At 36.0% G+C, this 15080-nt stretch overlaps 1 protein-coding gene across 1 annotated transcript; it reads right to left on the reverse strand.

The window, feature by feature from the left end:
• Positions 1-13393: 13393 nt before the first annotated feature.
• On the reverse strand, positions 13394-15060 carry Efr (ER GDP-fucose transporter). Its single transcript, XM_069061522.1, has 5 exons — positions 14634-15060; positions 14363-14579; positions 14168-14308; positions 13938-14117; positions 13394-13885 (listed from the first exon to the last, which is right to left on the reverse strand). The coding sequence occupies exons 1-5, from the start codon at positions 14714-14716 to the stop codon at positions 13481-13483; spliced, it is 1026 nt and encodes a 341-aa protein (XP_068917623.1). The 5' UTR covers positions 14717-15060; the 3' UTR covers positions 13394-13480.
• Between the last annotated feature and the right edge of the window lie 20 nt (positions 15061-15080).

Here is a 15080-nt window from a genome sequence, read left to right on the forward strand (position 1 = left end):
ACCGTTGGATTGCCCTTGTCAAGGCGCTTCTTAAGAGTCGAAAAAAATGTACCTGGACTTTTTCATTTTAGAGAAAATCGCAAAAAACCAAAAAATCCATATTTTTGGCTCCCACAGCAAAAAATGGGTTCAATGGCCGGAACTTTTACTATACCTGAATTCAACTGACCCTATACAATAACTGACAGCAATTTGGTTCGAATCGGCGACAAAAATTTTTTCGAAAAAACCACGTACCCCCCCCTTCCATATAATTTTCACTTCGGAAAATCATTTAAACCCCCATAGCTCCCTTATTAAGCAACATATGGCAATGAATTTTGCACCGTTGGATTGCCCTTGTCAAGGCGCTTCTTAAGAGTCGAAAAAAATTTACCTGGATTTTTTCATTTTAGAGAAAATCGCAAAAAAACAAAAAATCCATATTTTTGGCTCCCACAGCAAAAAATGGGTTCAATGGCCGGAACTTTTACTATACCTGAATTCAACTGACCGTATACAATAACTGACAGCAATTTGGTTCGAATCGGCGACAAAAATTTTTTCGAAAAAACCACGTACCCCCCCCTTCCATATAATTTTCACTTCGGAAAATCATTTAAACCCCCATAGCTCCCTTATTAAGCAACATATGGCAATGAATTTTGCACCGTTGGATTGCCCTTGTCAAGGCGCTTCTTAAGAGTCGAAAAAAATTTACCTGGATTTTTTCATTTTAGAGAAAATCGCAAAAACCCAAAAAATCCATATTTTTGGCTCCCACAGCAAAAAATGGGTTCAATGGCCGAAACTTTTACTATACCTGAATTCAACTGACCGTATACAATAACTGACAGCAATTTGGTTCGAATCGGCGACAAAAATTTTTTCGAAAAAACCACGTACCCCCCCCCTTCTATATGGTTTTCACTTCGGAAAATCATTTAAACGCTCATAGCTCCCTTATTAAGCAACATATGGCAATGAATTTTGCACCGTTGGATTGCCCTTGTCAAGGCGCTTCTTAAGAGTCGAAAAAAATTTACCTGGATTTTTTCATTTTAGAGAAAATCGCAAAAAACCAAAAAATCCATATTTTTGGCTCCCACAGCAAAAAATGGGTTCAATGGCCGGAACTTTTACTATACCTGAATTCAACTGACCCTATACAATAACTGACAGCAATTTGGTTCGAATCGGCGACAAAAAATTTTTCGAAAAAACCACGTACCCCCCCCTTCTATATGGTTTTCACTTCGGAAAATCATTTAAACGCTCATAGCTCCCTTGTTAAGCAACATATGGCAATGAATTTTGCACCGTTGGATTGCCCTTGTCAAGGCGCTTCTTAAGAGTCGAAAAAAATGTACCTGGACTTTTTCATTTTAGAGAAAATCGCAAAAAACCAAAAAATCCATATTTTTGGCTCCCACAGCAAAAAATGGGTTCAATGGCCGGAACTTTTACTATACCTGAATTCAACTGACCCTATACAATAACTGACAGCAATTTGGTTCGAATCGGCGACAAAAATTTTTTCGAAAAAACCACGTACCCCCCCCTTCCATATAATTTTCACTTCGGAAAATCATTTAAACCCCCATAGCTCCCTTATTAAGCAACATATGGCAATGAATTTTGCACCGTTGGATTGCCCTTGTCAAGGCGCTTCTTAAGAGTCGAAAAAAATTTACCTGGATTTTTTCATTTTAGAGAAAATCGCAAAAAAACAAAAAATCCATATTTTTGGCTCCCACAGCAAAAAATGGGTTCAATGGCCGGAACTTTTACTATACCTGAATTCAACTGACCGTATACAATAACTGACAGCAATTTGGTTCGAATCGGCGACAAAAATTTTTTCGAAAAAACCACGTACCCCCCCCTTCCATATAATTTTCACTTCGGAAAATCATTTAAACCCCCATAGCTCCCTTATTAAGCAACATATGGCAATGAATTTTGCACCGTTGGATTGCCCTTGTCAAGGCGCTTCTTAAGAGTCGAAAAAAATTTACCTGGATTTTTTCATTTTAGAGAAAATCGCAAAAAAACAAAAAATCCATATTTTTGGCTCCCACAGCAAAAAATGGGTTCAATGGCCGGAACTTTTACTATACCTGAATTCAACTGACCGTATACAATAACTGACAGCAATTTGGTTCGAATCGGCGACAAAAATTTTTTCGAAAAAACCACGTACCCCCCCCTTCCATATAATTTTCACTTCGGAAAATCATTTAAACCCCCATAGCTCCCTTATTAAGCAACATATGGCAATGAATTTTGCACCGTTGGATTGCCCTTGTCAAGGCGCTTCTTAAGAGTCGAAAAAAATTTACCTGGATTTTTTCATTTTAGAGAAAATCGCAAAAAAACAAAAAATCCATATTTTTGGCTCCCACAGCAAAAAATGGGTTCAATGGCCGAAACTTTTACTATACCTGAATTCAACTGACCGTATACAATAACTGACAGCAATTTGGTTCGAATCGGCGACAAAAAATTTTTCGAAAAAACCACGTACCCCCCCCTTCTATATAATTTTCACTTCGGAAAATCATTTAAACCCCCATAGCTCCCTTATTAAGCAACATATGGCAATGAATTTTGCACCGTTGGATTGCCCTTGTCAAGGCGCTTCTTAAGAGTCGAAAAAAATTTACCTGGATTTTTTCATTTTAGAGAAAATCGCAAAAAAACAAAAAATCCATATTTTTGGCTCCCACAGCAAAAAATGGGTTCAATGGCCGAAACTTTTACTATACCTGAATTCAACTGACCGTATACAATAACTGACAGCAATTTGGTTCGAATCGGCGACAAAAATTTTTTCGAAAAAACCACGTACCCCCCCCCTTCTATATAATTTTCACTTCGGAAAATCATTTAAACCCCCATAGCTCCCTTATTAAGCAACATATGGCAATGAATTTTGCACCGTTGGATTGCCCTTGTCAAGGCGCTTCTTAAGAGTCGAAAAAAATTTACCTGGATTTTTTCATTTTAGAGAAAATCGCAAAAAAACAAAAAATCCATATTTTTGGCTCCCACAGCAAAAAATGGGTTCAATAGCCGAAACTTTTACTATACCTGAATTCAACTGACCGTATACAATAACTGACAGCAATTTGGTTCGAATCGGCGACAAAAAATTTTTCGAAAAAACCACGTACCCCCCCTTCTATATAATTTTCACTTCGGAAAATCATTTAAACGCTCATAGCTCCCTTATTAAGCAACATATGGCAATGAATTTTGCACCGTTGGATTGCCCTTGTCAAGGCGCTTCTTAAGAGTCGAAAAAAATGTACCTGGATTTTTTCATTTTAGAGAAAATCGCAAAAAACCAAAAAATCCATATTTTTGGCTCCCACAGCAAAAAATGGGTTCAATGGCCGGAACTTTTACTATACCTGAATTCAACTGACCCTATACAATAAATGACAGCAATTTGGTTCGAATCGGCGACAAAAAATTTTTCGAAAAAACCACGTACCCCCCCCTTCTATATGGTTTTCACTTCGGAAAATCATTTAAACGCTCATAGCTCCCTTGTTAAGCAACATATGGCAATGAATTTTGCACCGTTGGATTGCCCTTGTCAAGGCGCTTCTTAAGAGTCGAAAAAAATGTACCTGGATTTTTTCATTTTAGAGAAAATCGCAAAAAACCAAAAAATCCATATTTTTGGCTCCCACAGCAAAAAATGGGTTCAATGGCCGGAACTTTTACTATACCTGAATTCAACTGACCGTATACAATAACTGACAGCAATTTGGTTCGAATCGGCGACAAAAATTTTTTCGAAAAAACCACGTACCCCCCCCTTCCATATAATTTTCACTTCGGAAAATCATTTAAACCCCCATAGCTCCCTTATTAAGCAACATATGGCAATGAATTTTGCACCGTTGGATTGCCCTTGTCAAGGCGCTTCTTAAGAGTCGAAAAAAATTTACCTGGATTTTTTCATTTTAGAGAAAATCGCAAAAAAACAAAAAATCCATATTTTTGGCTCCCATAGCAAAAAATGGGTTCAATGGCCGAAACTTTTACTATACCTGAATTCAACTGACCGTATACAATAACTGACAGCAATTTGGTTCGAATCGGCGACAAAAAATTTTTCGAAAAAACCACGTACCCCCCCCCTTCTATATAATTTTCACTTCGGAAAATCATTTAAACCCCCATAGCTCCCTTATTAAGCAACATATGGCAATGAATTTTGCACCGTTGGATTGCCCTTGTCAAGGCGCTTCTTAAGAGTCGAAAAAAATTTACCTGGATTTTTTCATTTTAGAGAAAATCGCAAAAAAACAAAAAATCCATATTTTTGGCTCCCACAGCAAAAAATGGGTTCAATGGCCGAAACTTTTACTATACCTGAATTCAACTGACCGTATACAATAACTGACAGCAATTTGGTTCGAATCGGCGACAAAAATTTTTTCGAAAAAACCACGTACCCCCCCCTTCTATATAATTTTCACTTCGGAAAATCATTTAAACCCCCATAGCTCCCTTATTAAGCAACATATGGCAATGAATTTTGCACCGTTGGATTGCCCTTGTCAAGGCGCTTCTTAAGAGTCGAAAAAAATTTACCTGGATTTTTTCATTTTAGAGAAAATCGCAAAAAAACAAAAAATCCATATTTTTGGCTCCCACAGCAAAAAATGGGTTCAATGGCCGAAACTTTTACTATACCTGAATTCAACTGACCGTATACAATATAACTGACAGCAATTTGGTTCGAATCGGCGACAAAAATTTTTTCGAAAAAACCACGTACCCCCCCCCTTCTATATAATTTTCACTTCGGAAAATCATTTAAACCCCCATAGCTCCCTTATTAAGCAACATATGGCAATGAATTTTGCACCGTTGGATTGCCCTTGTCAAGGCGCTTCTTAAGAGTCGAAAAAAATTTACCTGGATTTTTTCATTTTAGAGAAAATCGCAAAAAAACAAAAAATCCATATTTTTGGCTCCCACAGCAAAAAATGGGTTCAATGGCCGAAACTTTTACTATACCTGAATTCAACTGACCGTATACAATAACTGACAGCAATTTGGTTCGAATCGGCGACAAAAAATTTTTCGAAAAAACCACGTACCCCCCCTTCTATATAATTTTCACTTCGGAAAATCATTTAAACGCTCATAGCTCCCTTATTAAGCAACATATGGCAATGAATTTTGCACCGTTGGATTGCCCTTGTCAAGGCGCTTCTTAAGAGTCGAAAAAAATGTACCTGGATTTTTTCATTTTAGAGAAAATCGCAAAAAACCAAAAAATCCATATTTTTGGCTCCCACAGCAAAAAATGGGTTCAATGGCCGGAACTTTTACTATACCTGAATTCAACTGACCGTATACAATAACTGACAGCAATTTGGTTCGAATCGGCGACAAAAATTTTTTCGAAAAAACCACGTACCCCCCCCTTCTATATAATTTTCACTTCGGAAAATCATTTAAACCCCCATAGCTCCCTTATTAAGCAACATATGGCAATGAATTTTGCACCGTTGGATTGCCCTTGTCAAGGCGCTTCTTAAGAGTCGAAAAAAATTTACCTGGATTTTTTCATTTTAGAGAAAATCGCAAAAAAACAAAAAATCCATATTTTTGGCTCCCACAGCAAAAAATGGGTTCAATGGCCGGAACTTTTACTATACCTGAATTCAACTGACCCTATACAATAACTGACAGCAATTTGGTTCGAATCGGCGACAAAAATTTTTTCGAAAAAACCACGTACCCCCCCGTTCTATATAATTTTCACTTCGGAAAATCATTTAAACCCCCATAGCTCCCTTATTAAGCAACATATGGCAATGAATTTTGCACCGTTGGATTGCCCTTGTCAAGGCGCTTCTTAAGAGTCGAAAAAAATTTACCTGGATTTTTTCATTTTAGAGAAAATCGCAAAAAACCAAAAAATCCATATTTTTGGCTCCCACAGCAACAAATGGGTTCAATGGCCGGAACTTTTACTATTCCTGAATTCAACTGACCCTATACAATAACTGACAGTAATTTGGTTTGAATCGGCGACAAAAAAATTTTCGAAAAAACCTCGTACCCCCCCCTTCTATATAATTTTCACTTCGGAAAATCATTTAAACCCCCATAGCTCCCTTATTAAGCAACATATGGCAATGAATTTTGCACCGTTGGATTGCCCTTGTCAAGGCGCTTCTTAAGAGTCGAAAAAAATTTACCTGGATTTTTTCATTTTAGAGAAAATCGCAAAAAAACAAAAAATCCATATTTTTGGGTCCCACAGCAAAAAATGGGTTCAATGGCCGAAACTTTTACTATACCTGAATTCAACTGACCGTATACAATAACTGACAGCAATTTGGTTCGAATCGGCGACAAAAAATTTTTCGAAAAAACCACGTACCCCCCCTTCTATATAATTTTCACTTCGGAAAATCATTTAAACCCCCATAGCTCCCTTATTAAGCAACATATGGCAATGAATTTTGCACCGTTGGATTGCCCTTGTCAAGGCGCTTCTTAAGAGTCGAAAAAAATTTACCTGGATTTTTTCATTTTAGAGAAAATCGCAAAAAAACAAAAAATCCATATTTTTGGCTCCCACAGCAAAAAATGGGTTCAATGGCCGGAACTTTTACTATACCTGAATTCAACTGACCCTATACAATAACTGACAGCAATTTGGTTCGAATCGGCGACAAAAATTTTTTCGAAAAAACCACGTACCCCCCCGTTCTATATAATTTTCACTTCGGAAAATCATTTAAACCCCCATAGCTCCCTTATTAAGCAACATATGGCAATGAATTTTGCACCGTTGGATTGCCCTTGTCAAGGCGCTTCTTAAGAGTCGAAAAAAATTTACCTGGATTTTTTCATTTTAGAGAAAATCGCAAAAAACCAAAAAATCCATATTTTTGGCTCCCACAGCAACAAATGGGTTCAATGGCCGGAACTTTTACTATTCCTGAATTCAACTGACCCTATACAATAACTGACAGTAATTTGGTTTGAATCGGCGACAAAAAAATTTTCGAAAAAACCTCGTACCCCCCCCTTCTATATAATTTTCACTTCGGAAAATCATTTAAACCCCCATAGCTCCCTTATTAAGCAACATATGGCAATGAATTTTGCACCGTTGGATTGCCCTTGTCAAGGCGCTTCTTAAGAGTCGAAAAAAATTTACCTGGATTTTTTCATTTTAGAGAAAATCGCAAAAACCCAAAAAATCCATATTTTTGGCTCCCACAGCAAAAAATGGGTTCAATGGCCGAAACTTTTACTATACCTGAATTCAACTGACCGTATACAATAACTGACAGCAATTTGGTTCGAATCGGCGACAAAAAATTTTTCGAAAAAACCACGTACCCCCCCCTTCTATATAATTTTCACTTCGGAAAATCATTTAAACGCTCATAGCTCCCTTATTAAGCAACATATGGCAATGAATTTTGCACCGTTGGATTGCCCTTGTCAAGGCGCTTCTTAAGAGTCGAAAAAAATGTACCTGGATTTTTTCATTTTAGAGAAAATCGCAAAAAACCAAAAAATCCATATTTTTGGCTCCCACAGCAAAAAATGGGTTCAATGGCCGGAACTTTTACTATACCTGAATTCAACTGACCGTATACAATAACTGACAGCAATTTGGTTCGAATCGGCGACAAAAATTTTTTCGAAAAAACCACGTACCCCCCCCTTCTATATAATTTTCACTTCGGAAAATCATTTAAACCCCCATAGCTCCCTTATTAAGCAACATATGGCAATGAATTTTGCACCGTTGGATTGCCCTTGTCAAGGCGCTTCTTAAGAGTCGAAAAAAATTTACCTGGATTTTTTCATTTTAGAGAAAATCGCAAAAAACCAAAAAATCCATATTTTTGGCTCCCACAGCAAAAAATGGGTTCAATGGCCGGAACTTTTACTATACCTGAATTCAACTGACCCTATACAATAAATGACAGCAATTTGGTTCGAATCGGCGACAAAAAATTTTTCGAAAAAACCACGTACCCCCCCCTTCTATATGGTTTTCACTTCGGAAAATCATTTAAACGCTCATAGCTCCCTTGTTAAGCAACATATGGCAATGAATTTTGCACCGTTGGATTGCCCTTGTCAAGGCGCTTCTTAAGAGTCGAAAAAAATGTACCTGGATTTTTTCATTTTAGAGAAAATCGCAAAAAACCAAAAAATCCATATTTTTGGCTCCCACAGCAAAAAATGGGTTCAATGGCCGGAACTTTTACTATACCTGAATTCAACTGACCGTATACAATAACTGACAGCAATTTGGTTCGAATCGGCGACAAAAATTTTTTCGAAAAAACCACGTACCCCCCCCTTCTATATAATTTTCACTTCGGAAAATCATTTAAACCCCCATAGCTCCCTTATTAAGCAACATATGGCAATGAATTTTGCACCGTTGGATTGCCCTTGTCAAGGCGCTTCTTAAGAGTCGAAAAAAATTTACCTGGATTTTTTCATTTTAGAGAAAATCGCAAAAAAACAAAAAATCCATATTTTTGGCTCCCACAGCAAAAAATGGGTTCAATGGCCGAAACTTTTACTATACCTGAATTCAACTGACCGTATACAATAACTGACAGCAATTTGGTTCGAATCGGCGACAAAAATGTTTTCGAAAAAACCACGTACCCCCCCCTTCTATATAATTTTCACTTCGGAAAATCATTTAAACCCCCATAGCTCCCTTATTAAGCAACATATGGCAATGAATTTTGCACCGTTGGATTGCCCTTGTCAAGGCGCTTCTTAAGAGTCGAAAAAAATTTACCTGGATTTTTTCATTTTAGAGAAAATCGCAAAAAAACAAAAAATCCATATTTTTGGCTCCCACAGCAAAAAATGGGTTCAATGGCCGAAACTTTTACTATACCTGAATTCAACTGACCGTATACAATAACTGACAGCAATTTGGTTCGAATCGGCGACAAAAAATTTTTCGAAAAAACCACGTACCCCCCCCTTCTATATAATTTTCACTTCGGAAAATCATTTAAACGCTCATAGCTCCCTTATTAAGCAACATATGGCAATGAATTTTGCACCGTTGGATTGCCCTTGTCAAGGCGCTTCTTAAGAGTCGAAAAAAATTTACCTGGATTTTTTCATTTTAGAGAAAATCGCAAAAAACCAAAAAATCCATATTTTTGGCTCCCACAGCAAAAAATTTGTTCAATGGCCGGAACTTTTACTATACCTGAATTCAACTGACCCTATACAATAACTGACAGTAATTTGGTTTGAATCGGCGACAAAAAAATTTTCGAAAAAACCACGTACCCCCCCCTTCTATATAATTTTCACTTCGGAAAATCATTTAAACCCCCATAGCTCCCTTATTAAGCAACATATGGCAATGAATTTTGCACCGTTGGATTGCCCTTGTCAAGTCGCTTCTTAAGAGTCGAAAAAAATTTACCTGGATTTTTTCATTTTAGAGAAAATCGCAAAAAACCAAAAAATCCATATTTTTGGCTCCCACAGCAAAAAATGGGTTCAATGGCCGAAACTTTTACTATACCTGAATTCAACTGACCGTATACAATAACTGACAGCAATTTGGTTCGAATCGGCGACAAAAATTTTTTCGAAAAAACCACGTACCTCCCCTTCTATATAATTTTCACTTCGGAAAATCATTTAAACCCCCATAGCTCCCTTATTAAGCAACATATGGCAATGAATTTTGCACCGTTGGATTGCCCTTGTCAAGGCGCTTCTTAAGAGTCGAAAAAAATTTACCTGGATTTTTTCATTTTAGAGAAAATCGCAAAAAACCAAAAAATCCATATTTTTGGCTCCCACAGCAAAAAATGGGTTCAATGGCCGGAACTTTTACTATACCTGAATTCAACTGACCCTATACAATAACTGACAGTAATTTGGTTTGAATCGGCGACAAAAAAATTTTCGAAAAAACCACGTACCCCCCCCTTCTATATAATTTTCACTTCGGAAAATCATTTAAACCCCCATAGCTCCCTTATTAAGCAACATATGGCAATGAATTTTGCACCGTTGGATTGCCCTTGTCAAGGCGCTTCTTAAGAGTCGAAAAAAATTTACCTGGATTTTTTCATTTTAGAGAAAATCGCAAAAAACCAAAAAATCCATATTTTTGGCTCCCACAGCAAAAAATGGGTTCAATGGCCGGAACTTTTACTATACCTGAATTCAACTGACCCTATACAATAACTGACAGTAATTTGGTTTGAATCGGCGACAAAAAAATTTTCGAAAAAACCACGTACCCCCCCCTTCTATATAATTTTCACTTCGGAAAATCATTTAAACCCCCATAGCTCCCTTATTAAGCAACATATGGCAATGAATTTTGCACCGTTGGATTGCCCTTGTCAAGGCGCTTCTTAAGAGTCGAAAAAAATTTACCTGGATTTTTTCATTTTAGAGAAAATCGCAAAAAACAAAAAAATCCATATTTTTGGCTCCCACAGCAAAAAATGGGTTCAATGGCCGAAACTTTTACTATACCTGAATTCAACTGACCCTATACAATAACTGACAGTAATTTGGTTTGAATCGGCGACAAAAAAATTTTCGAAAAAACCACGTACCCCCCCTTCTATATAATTTTCACTTCGGAAAATCATTTAAACCCCCATAGCTCCCTTATTAAGCAACATATGGCAATGAATTTTGCACCGTTGGATTGCCCTTGTCAAGGCGCTTCTTAAGAGTCGAAAAAAATTTACCTGGATTTTTTCATTTTAGAGAAAATCGCAAAAAACCAAAAAATCCATATTTTTGGCTCCCACAGCAAAAAATGGGTTCAATGGCCGAAACTTTTACTATACCTGAATTCAACTGACCCTATACAATAACTGACAGTAATTTGGTTTGAATCGGCGACAAAAAAATTTTCGAAAAAACCACGTACCCCCCCTTCTATATAATTTTCACTTCGGAAAATCATTTAAACCCCCATAGCTCCCTTATTAAGCAACATATGGCAATGAATTTTGCACCGTTGGATTGCCCTTGTCAAGGCGCTTCTTAAGAGTCGAAAAAAATTTACCTGGATTTTTTCATTTTAGAGAAAATCGCAAAAAACCAAAAAATCCATATTTTTGGCTCCCACAGCAAAAAATGGGTTCAATGGCCGAAACTTTTACTATACCTGAATTCAACTGACCGTATACAATAACTGACAGCAATTTGGTTCGAATCGGCGACAAAAAATTTTTCGAAAAAACCACGTACCCCCCCTTCTATATAATTTTCACTTCGGAAAATCATTTAAACGCTCATAGCTCCCTTATTAAGCAACATATGGCAATGAATTTTGCACCGTTGGATTGCCCTTGTCAAGGCGCTTCTTAAGAGTCGAAAAAAATTTACCTGGATTTTTTCATTTTAGAGAAAATCGCAAAAAACCAAAAAATCCATATTTTTGGCTCCCACAGCAAAAAATGGGTTCAATGGCCGGAACTTTTACTATACCTGAATTCAACTGACCCTATACAATAACTGACAGTAATTTGGTTTGAATCGGCGACAAAAAAATTTTCGAAAAAACCACGTACCCCCCCCTTCTATATAATTTTCACTTCGGAAAATCATTTAAACCCCCATAGCTCCCTTATTAAGCAACATATGGCAATGAATTTTGCACCGTTGGATTGCCCTTGTCAAGGCGCTTCTTAAGAGTCGAAAAAAATTTACCTGGATTTTTTCATTTTAGAGAAAATCGCAAAAAACCAAAAAATCCATATTTTTGGCTCCCACAGCAAAAAATGGGTTCAATGGCCGGAACTTTTACTATACCTGAATTCAACTGACCCTATACAATAACTGACAGTAATTTGGTTTGAATCGGCGACAAAAAAATTTTCGAAAAAACCACGTACCCCCCCCTTCTATATAATTTTCACTTCGGAAAATCATTTAAACCCCCATAGCTCCCTTATTAAGCAACATATGGCAATGAATTTTGCACCGTTGGATTGCCCTTGTCAAGGCGCTTCTTAAGAGTCGAAAAAAATTTACCTGGATTTTTTCATTTTAGAGAAAATCGCAAAAAACCAAAAAATCCATATTTTTGGCTCCCACAGCAAAAAATGGGTTCAATGGCCGAAACTTTTACTATACCTGAATTCAACTGACCCTATACAATAACTGACAGTAATTTGGTTTGAATCGGCGACAAAAAAATTTTCGAAAAAACCACGTACCCCCCCTTCTATATAATTTTCACTTCGGAAAATCATTTAAACCCCCATAGCTCCCTTATTAAGCAACATATGGCAATGAATTTTGCACCGTTGGATTGCCCTTGTCAAGGCGCTTCTTAAGAGTCGAAAAAAATTTACCTGGATTGTTTCATTTTAGAGAAAATCGCAAAAAACCAAAAAATCCATATTTTTGGCTCCCACAGCAAAAAATGGGTTCAATGGCCGAAACTTTTACTATACCTAAATTCAACTGACCCTATACAATAACTGACAGCAATTTGGTTCGAATCGGCGACAAAAAATTTTTCGAAAAAACCACGTACCCCCCCCTTCTATATAATTTTCACTTCGGAAAATCATTTAAACGCTCATAGCTCCCTTATTAAGCAACATATGGCAATGAATTTTGCACCGTTGGATTGCCCTTGTCAAGGCGCTTCTTAAGAGTCCTGAATTCAACTGACCCTTTACAATAACTGACAGCAATTTGGTTCGAATCGGCTTTTTTCGTTTAAGAGAAATTCACAAAAAACAAATAACTCATATTTTTGGCTCCCACACCTACAAATGTGGTCCATGACCGGAACTATCCCTATATCTGAATTCAGCTGATTCAGCTTTGATAAAAACAGCAAATTAGAAAAACTATTAAACGCACATAATTCCAATCCGGTGGTTTTTCATTTACTGTACATGGACTTTGTTAAGTTAAGAAACAACTTACACCATTTTGTAATTTGCTTCGACAATTTTTTGTCGGTTTTTTTAATGTCACTCAAAGCTCGACATTAAATTTGTAGATAGTTGTCATTACTCATTATGAAATATACGGAAATAAAAGTAACTGTATTCATTGTAAGCGACTTGAATATTTCATTTGAAATTGAAATTAATAAACATTATCGCTATTAACGAAACTAAGAAAATAGATATATTTTACTGTATCTGCGGAACTTGAGCGATTTTGTAATACTTTGTTATATATTCCAAAGTGTAAACTGTTTTCGAAACAAATTAACTGTTGAAATCAATTTTTAAAGAAATCAATTCTCCTCTTTAAAATCGGGGATAAATTATGATATATGAACGATAACGAAAAACTTACACTGTCAACCTTGTGTAAAACAAATGACAGTTGTGAAATTATTGGTAAGGAAATAATATGAAAGTTTTCATTAAAAAAAACTATAACTTTAATTGCCTAAAAAACAATTCAACTATATCAACAAAACAACACAAAAAAATTGTACAAGGAACTAATTACGTTTCTTCTCACTACTTTGGGTTACCTTTTGGTAAACTTTTTTAATTTTGGTGAAAACTTCAGCAAACAACAGTGTTCCAATGAATACTAAAGCTGACCCAAACCAATGAAAAATGGTGAAAGGATTTTGGAAATACACAATTGAAAACATCAGGGACAAGAACTTTCTCAAAGTAATCACTAAAGTAACAGTCAGAGAGGTACACTCAGTGGTCAAAACATAAACTGAACTAATGCATAAATACTGGGTAACAACATTTAACAAAATCAACATCCACAGTGTTGGCACAAACAATCCAACTAGAGGAATCTCATACTCTTCAGATTGTGATGCAAGTTGCATATGTTCCCAGATACTTTGAGAATAAATCAGAAAGCCTGGTATGGAGTACATGTGCTGAAACAAAAAAAAAATAGAAAAACATAATATGAACAATGTTTATTTTTACTGTGTAATACAAGGCTTCTTCTGGGTATTTTCCATATTTTTTGTAGATAGATTCTTGATAAATACCCATACGTGCTGACAATAACAATGCTCCAGTTAGTAAAGCTATTCCAATAATCCACCAAAAGAAGTGGTCCTCAGCTTGTTGCTTCTCTACATGTAAATCACAATCAGTACAAGCCTACAATAATACATTTCAACAGTCATTATTGCACTATTTTATCTTCTTACTTTAGCCTTGTTATTGCCACTAGACATAAGTGTACAGATAATTATCCCAATAGTGATCATACCAATAGATATGTATTTGTCTAAGGTATACTTCTTTTTCAGGATCAAAATTCCCATAATCATATTTGCAATAAGTGATCCCTAAAATTGACACCTAGTCTCAACTAATTATTTAATAATTTGTACTAAACTTACAGCTCTAAAAATCATATGTAATGGAACTGGAATGTTAAAATTAAATGCCCAGTTGTTAATAACACTGGTAAGGAAGAATAATACTACCAGAGTAAAATATACCTGGAATGGAATTTTTGGTTTTACTGTTCCAAACTTTGATGTCATAATAAATCCATGTATAGCAATAAACAAGAATTGGGCAAATGTTATTAAATGACCGGAACCTGGATCTTGCCTAAAAAATTAAATTATTAATAAAATGTAGTCCATTTCAAGATTGTTTGCTTACTTTATTATGTATTCCAGAAATACATTGTTTAAGCCACATCCCACCAATGTTGTTATAATTGCGTATGTTGCCTTCGCGTTCATTTTTACTTCTTTGTATTTGCCTCCCAATTATGCAATATTGTTAGTTAATAGTCTGATTGCCTTATACTTCACTTATACTATCACTGACAAATAATAGTCATTCTATTGACAATTATCGGATAACCTAACTATTTTGTTTTAATAGATATCAAGGATTTCCTTCACTTCAGTTATCTGCACTGTCATATAACTAATCAGTAAAGGATAAATTATATCTCTTATTACTGTTATATACAATTATCTACACGCGCAAAAAGTTATTTGGATAATCATTATTTAATTGATACATTTTTATTTGACGTTTTCGACATGTCGAGCAATCGAGCATTCTAGCAACTTCTCTAACGCTAGATGGCGCATCGTT

This window comes from Tenebrio molitor, chromosome X (assembly GCF_963966145.1).
Source record: "Tenebrio molitor chromosome X, icTenMoli1.1, whole genome shotgun sequence".
Classification (NCBI taxonomy): domain Eukaryota; kingdom Metazoa; phylum Arthropoda; class Insecta; order Coleoptera; family Tenebrionidae; genus Tenebrio; species Tenebrio molitor.

Excerpts from the sequence above, each read along its gene's own strand:
- Efr (XM_069061522.1), bottom strand. The coding sequence starts at position 14,716 with ATGAACGCGAAGGCAACATACGCAATTATAACAACATTGGTGGGATGT. Across the intron at positions 14,309-14,362 it reads TACATATGATTTTTAGAGCT|GGATCACTTATTGCAAATAT; the intron begins GTAAGTTTAGTA and ends TGTCAATTTTAG. Across the intron at positions 13,886-13,937 it reads AAGAAGCCTTGTATTACACA|CACATGTACTCCATACCAGG; the intron begins GTAAAAATAAAC and ends TTTTTGTTTCAG.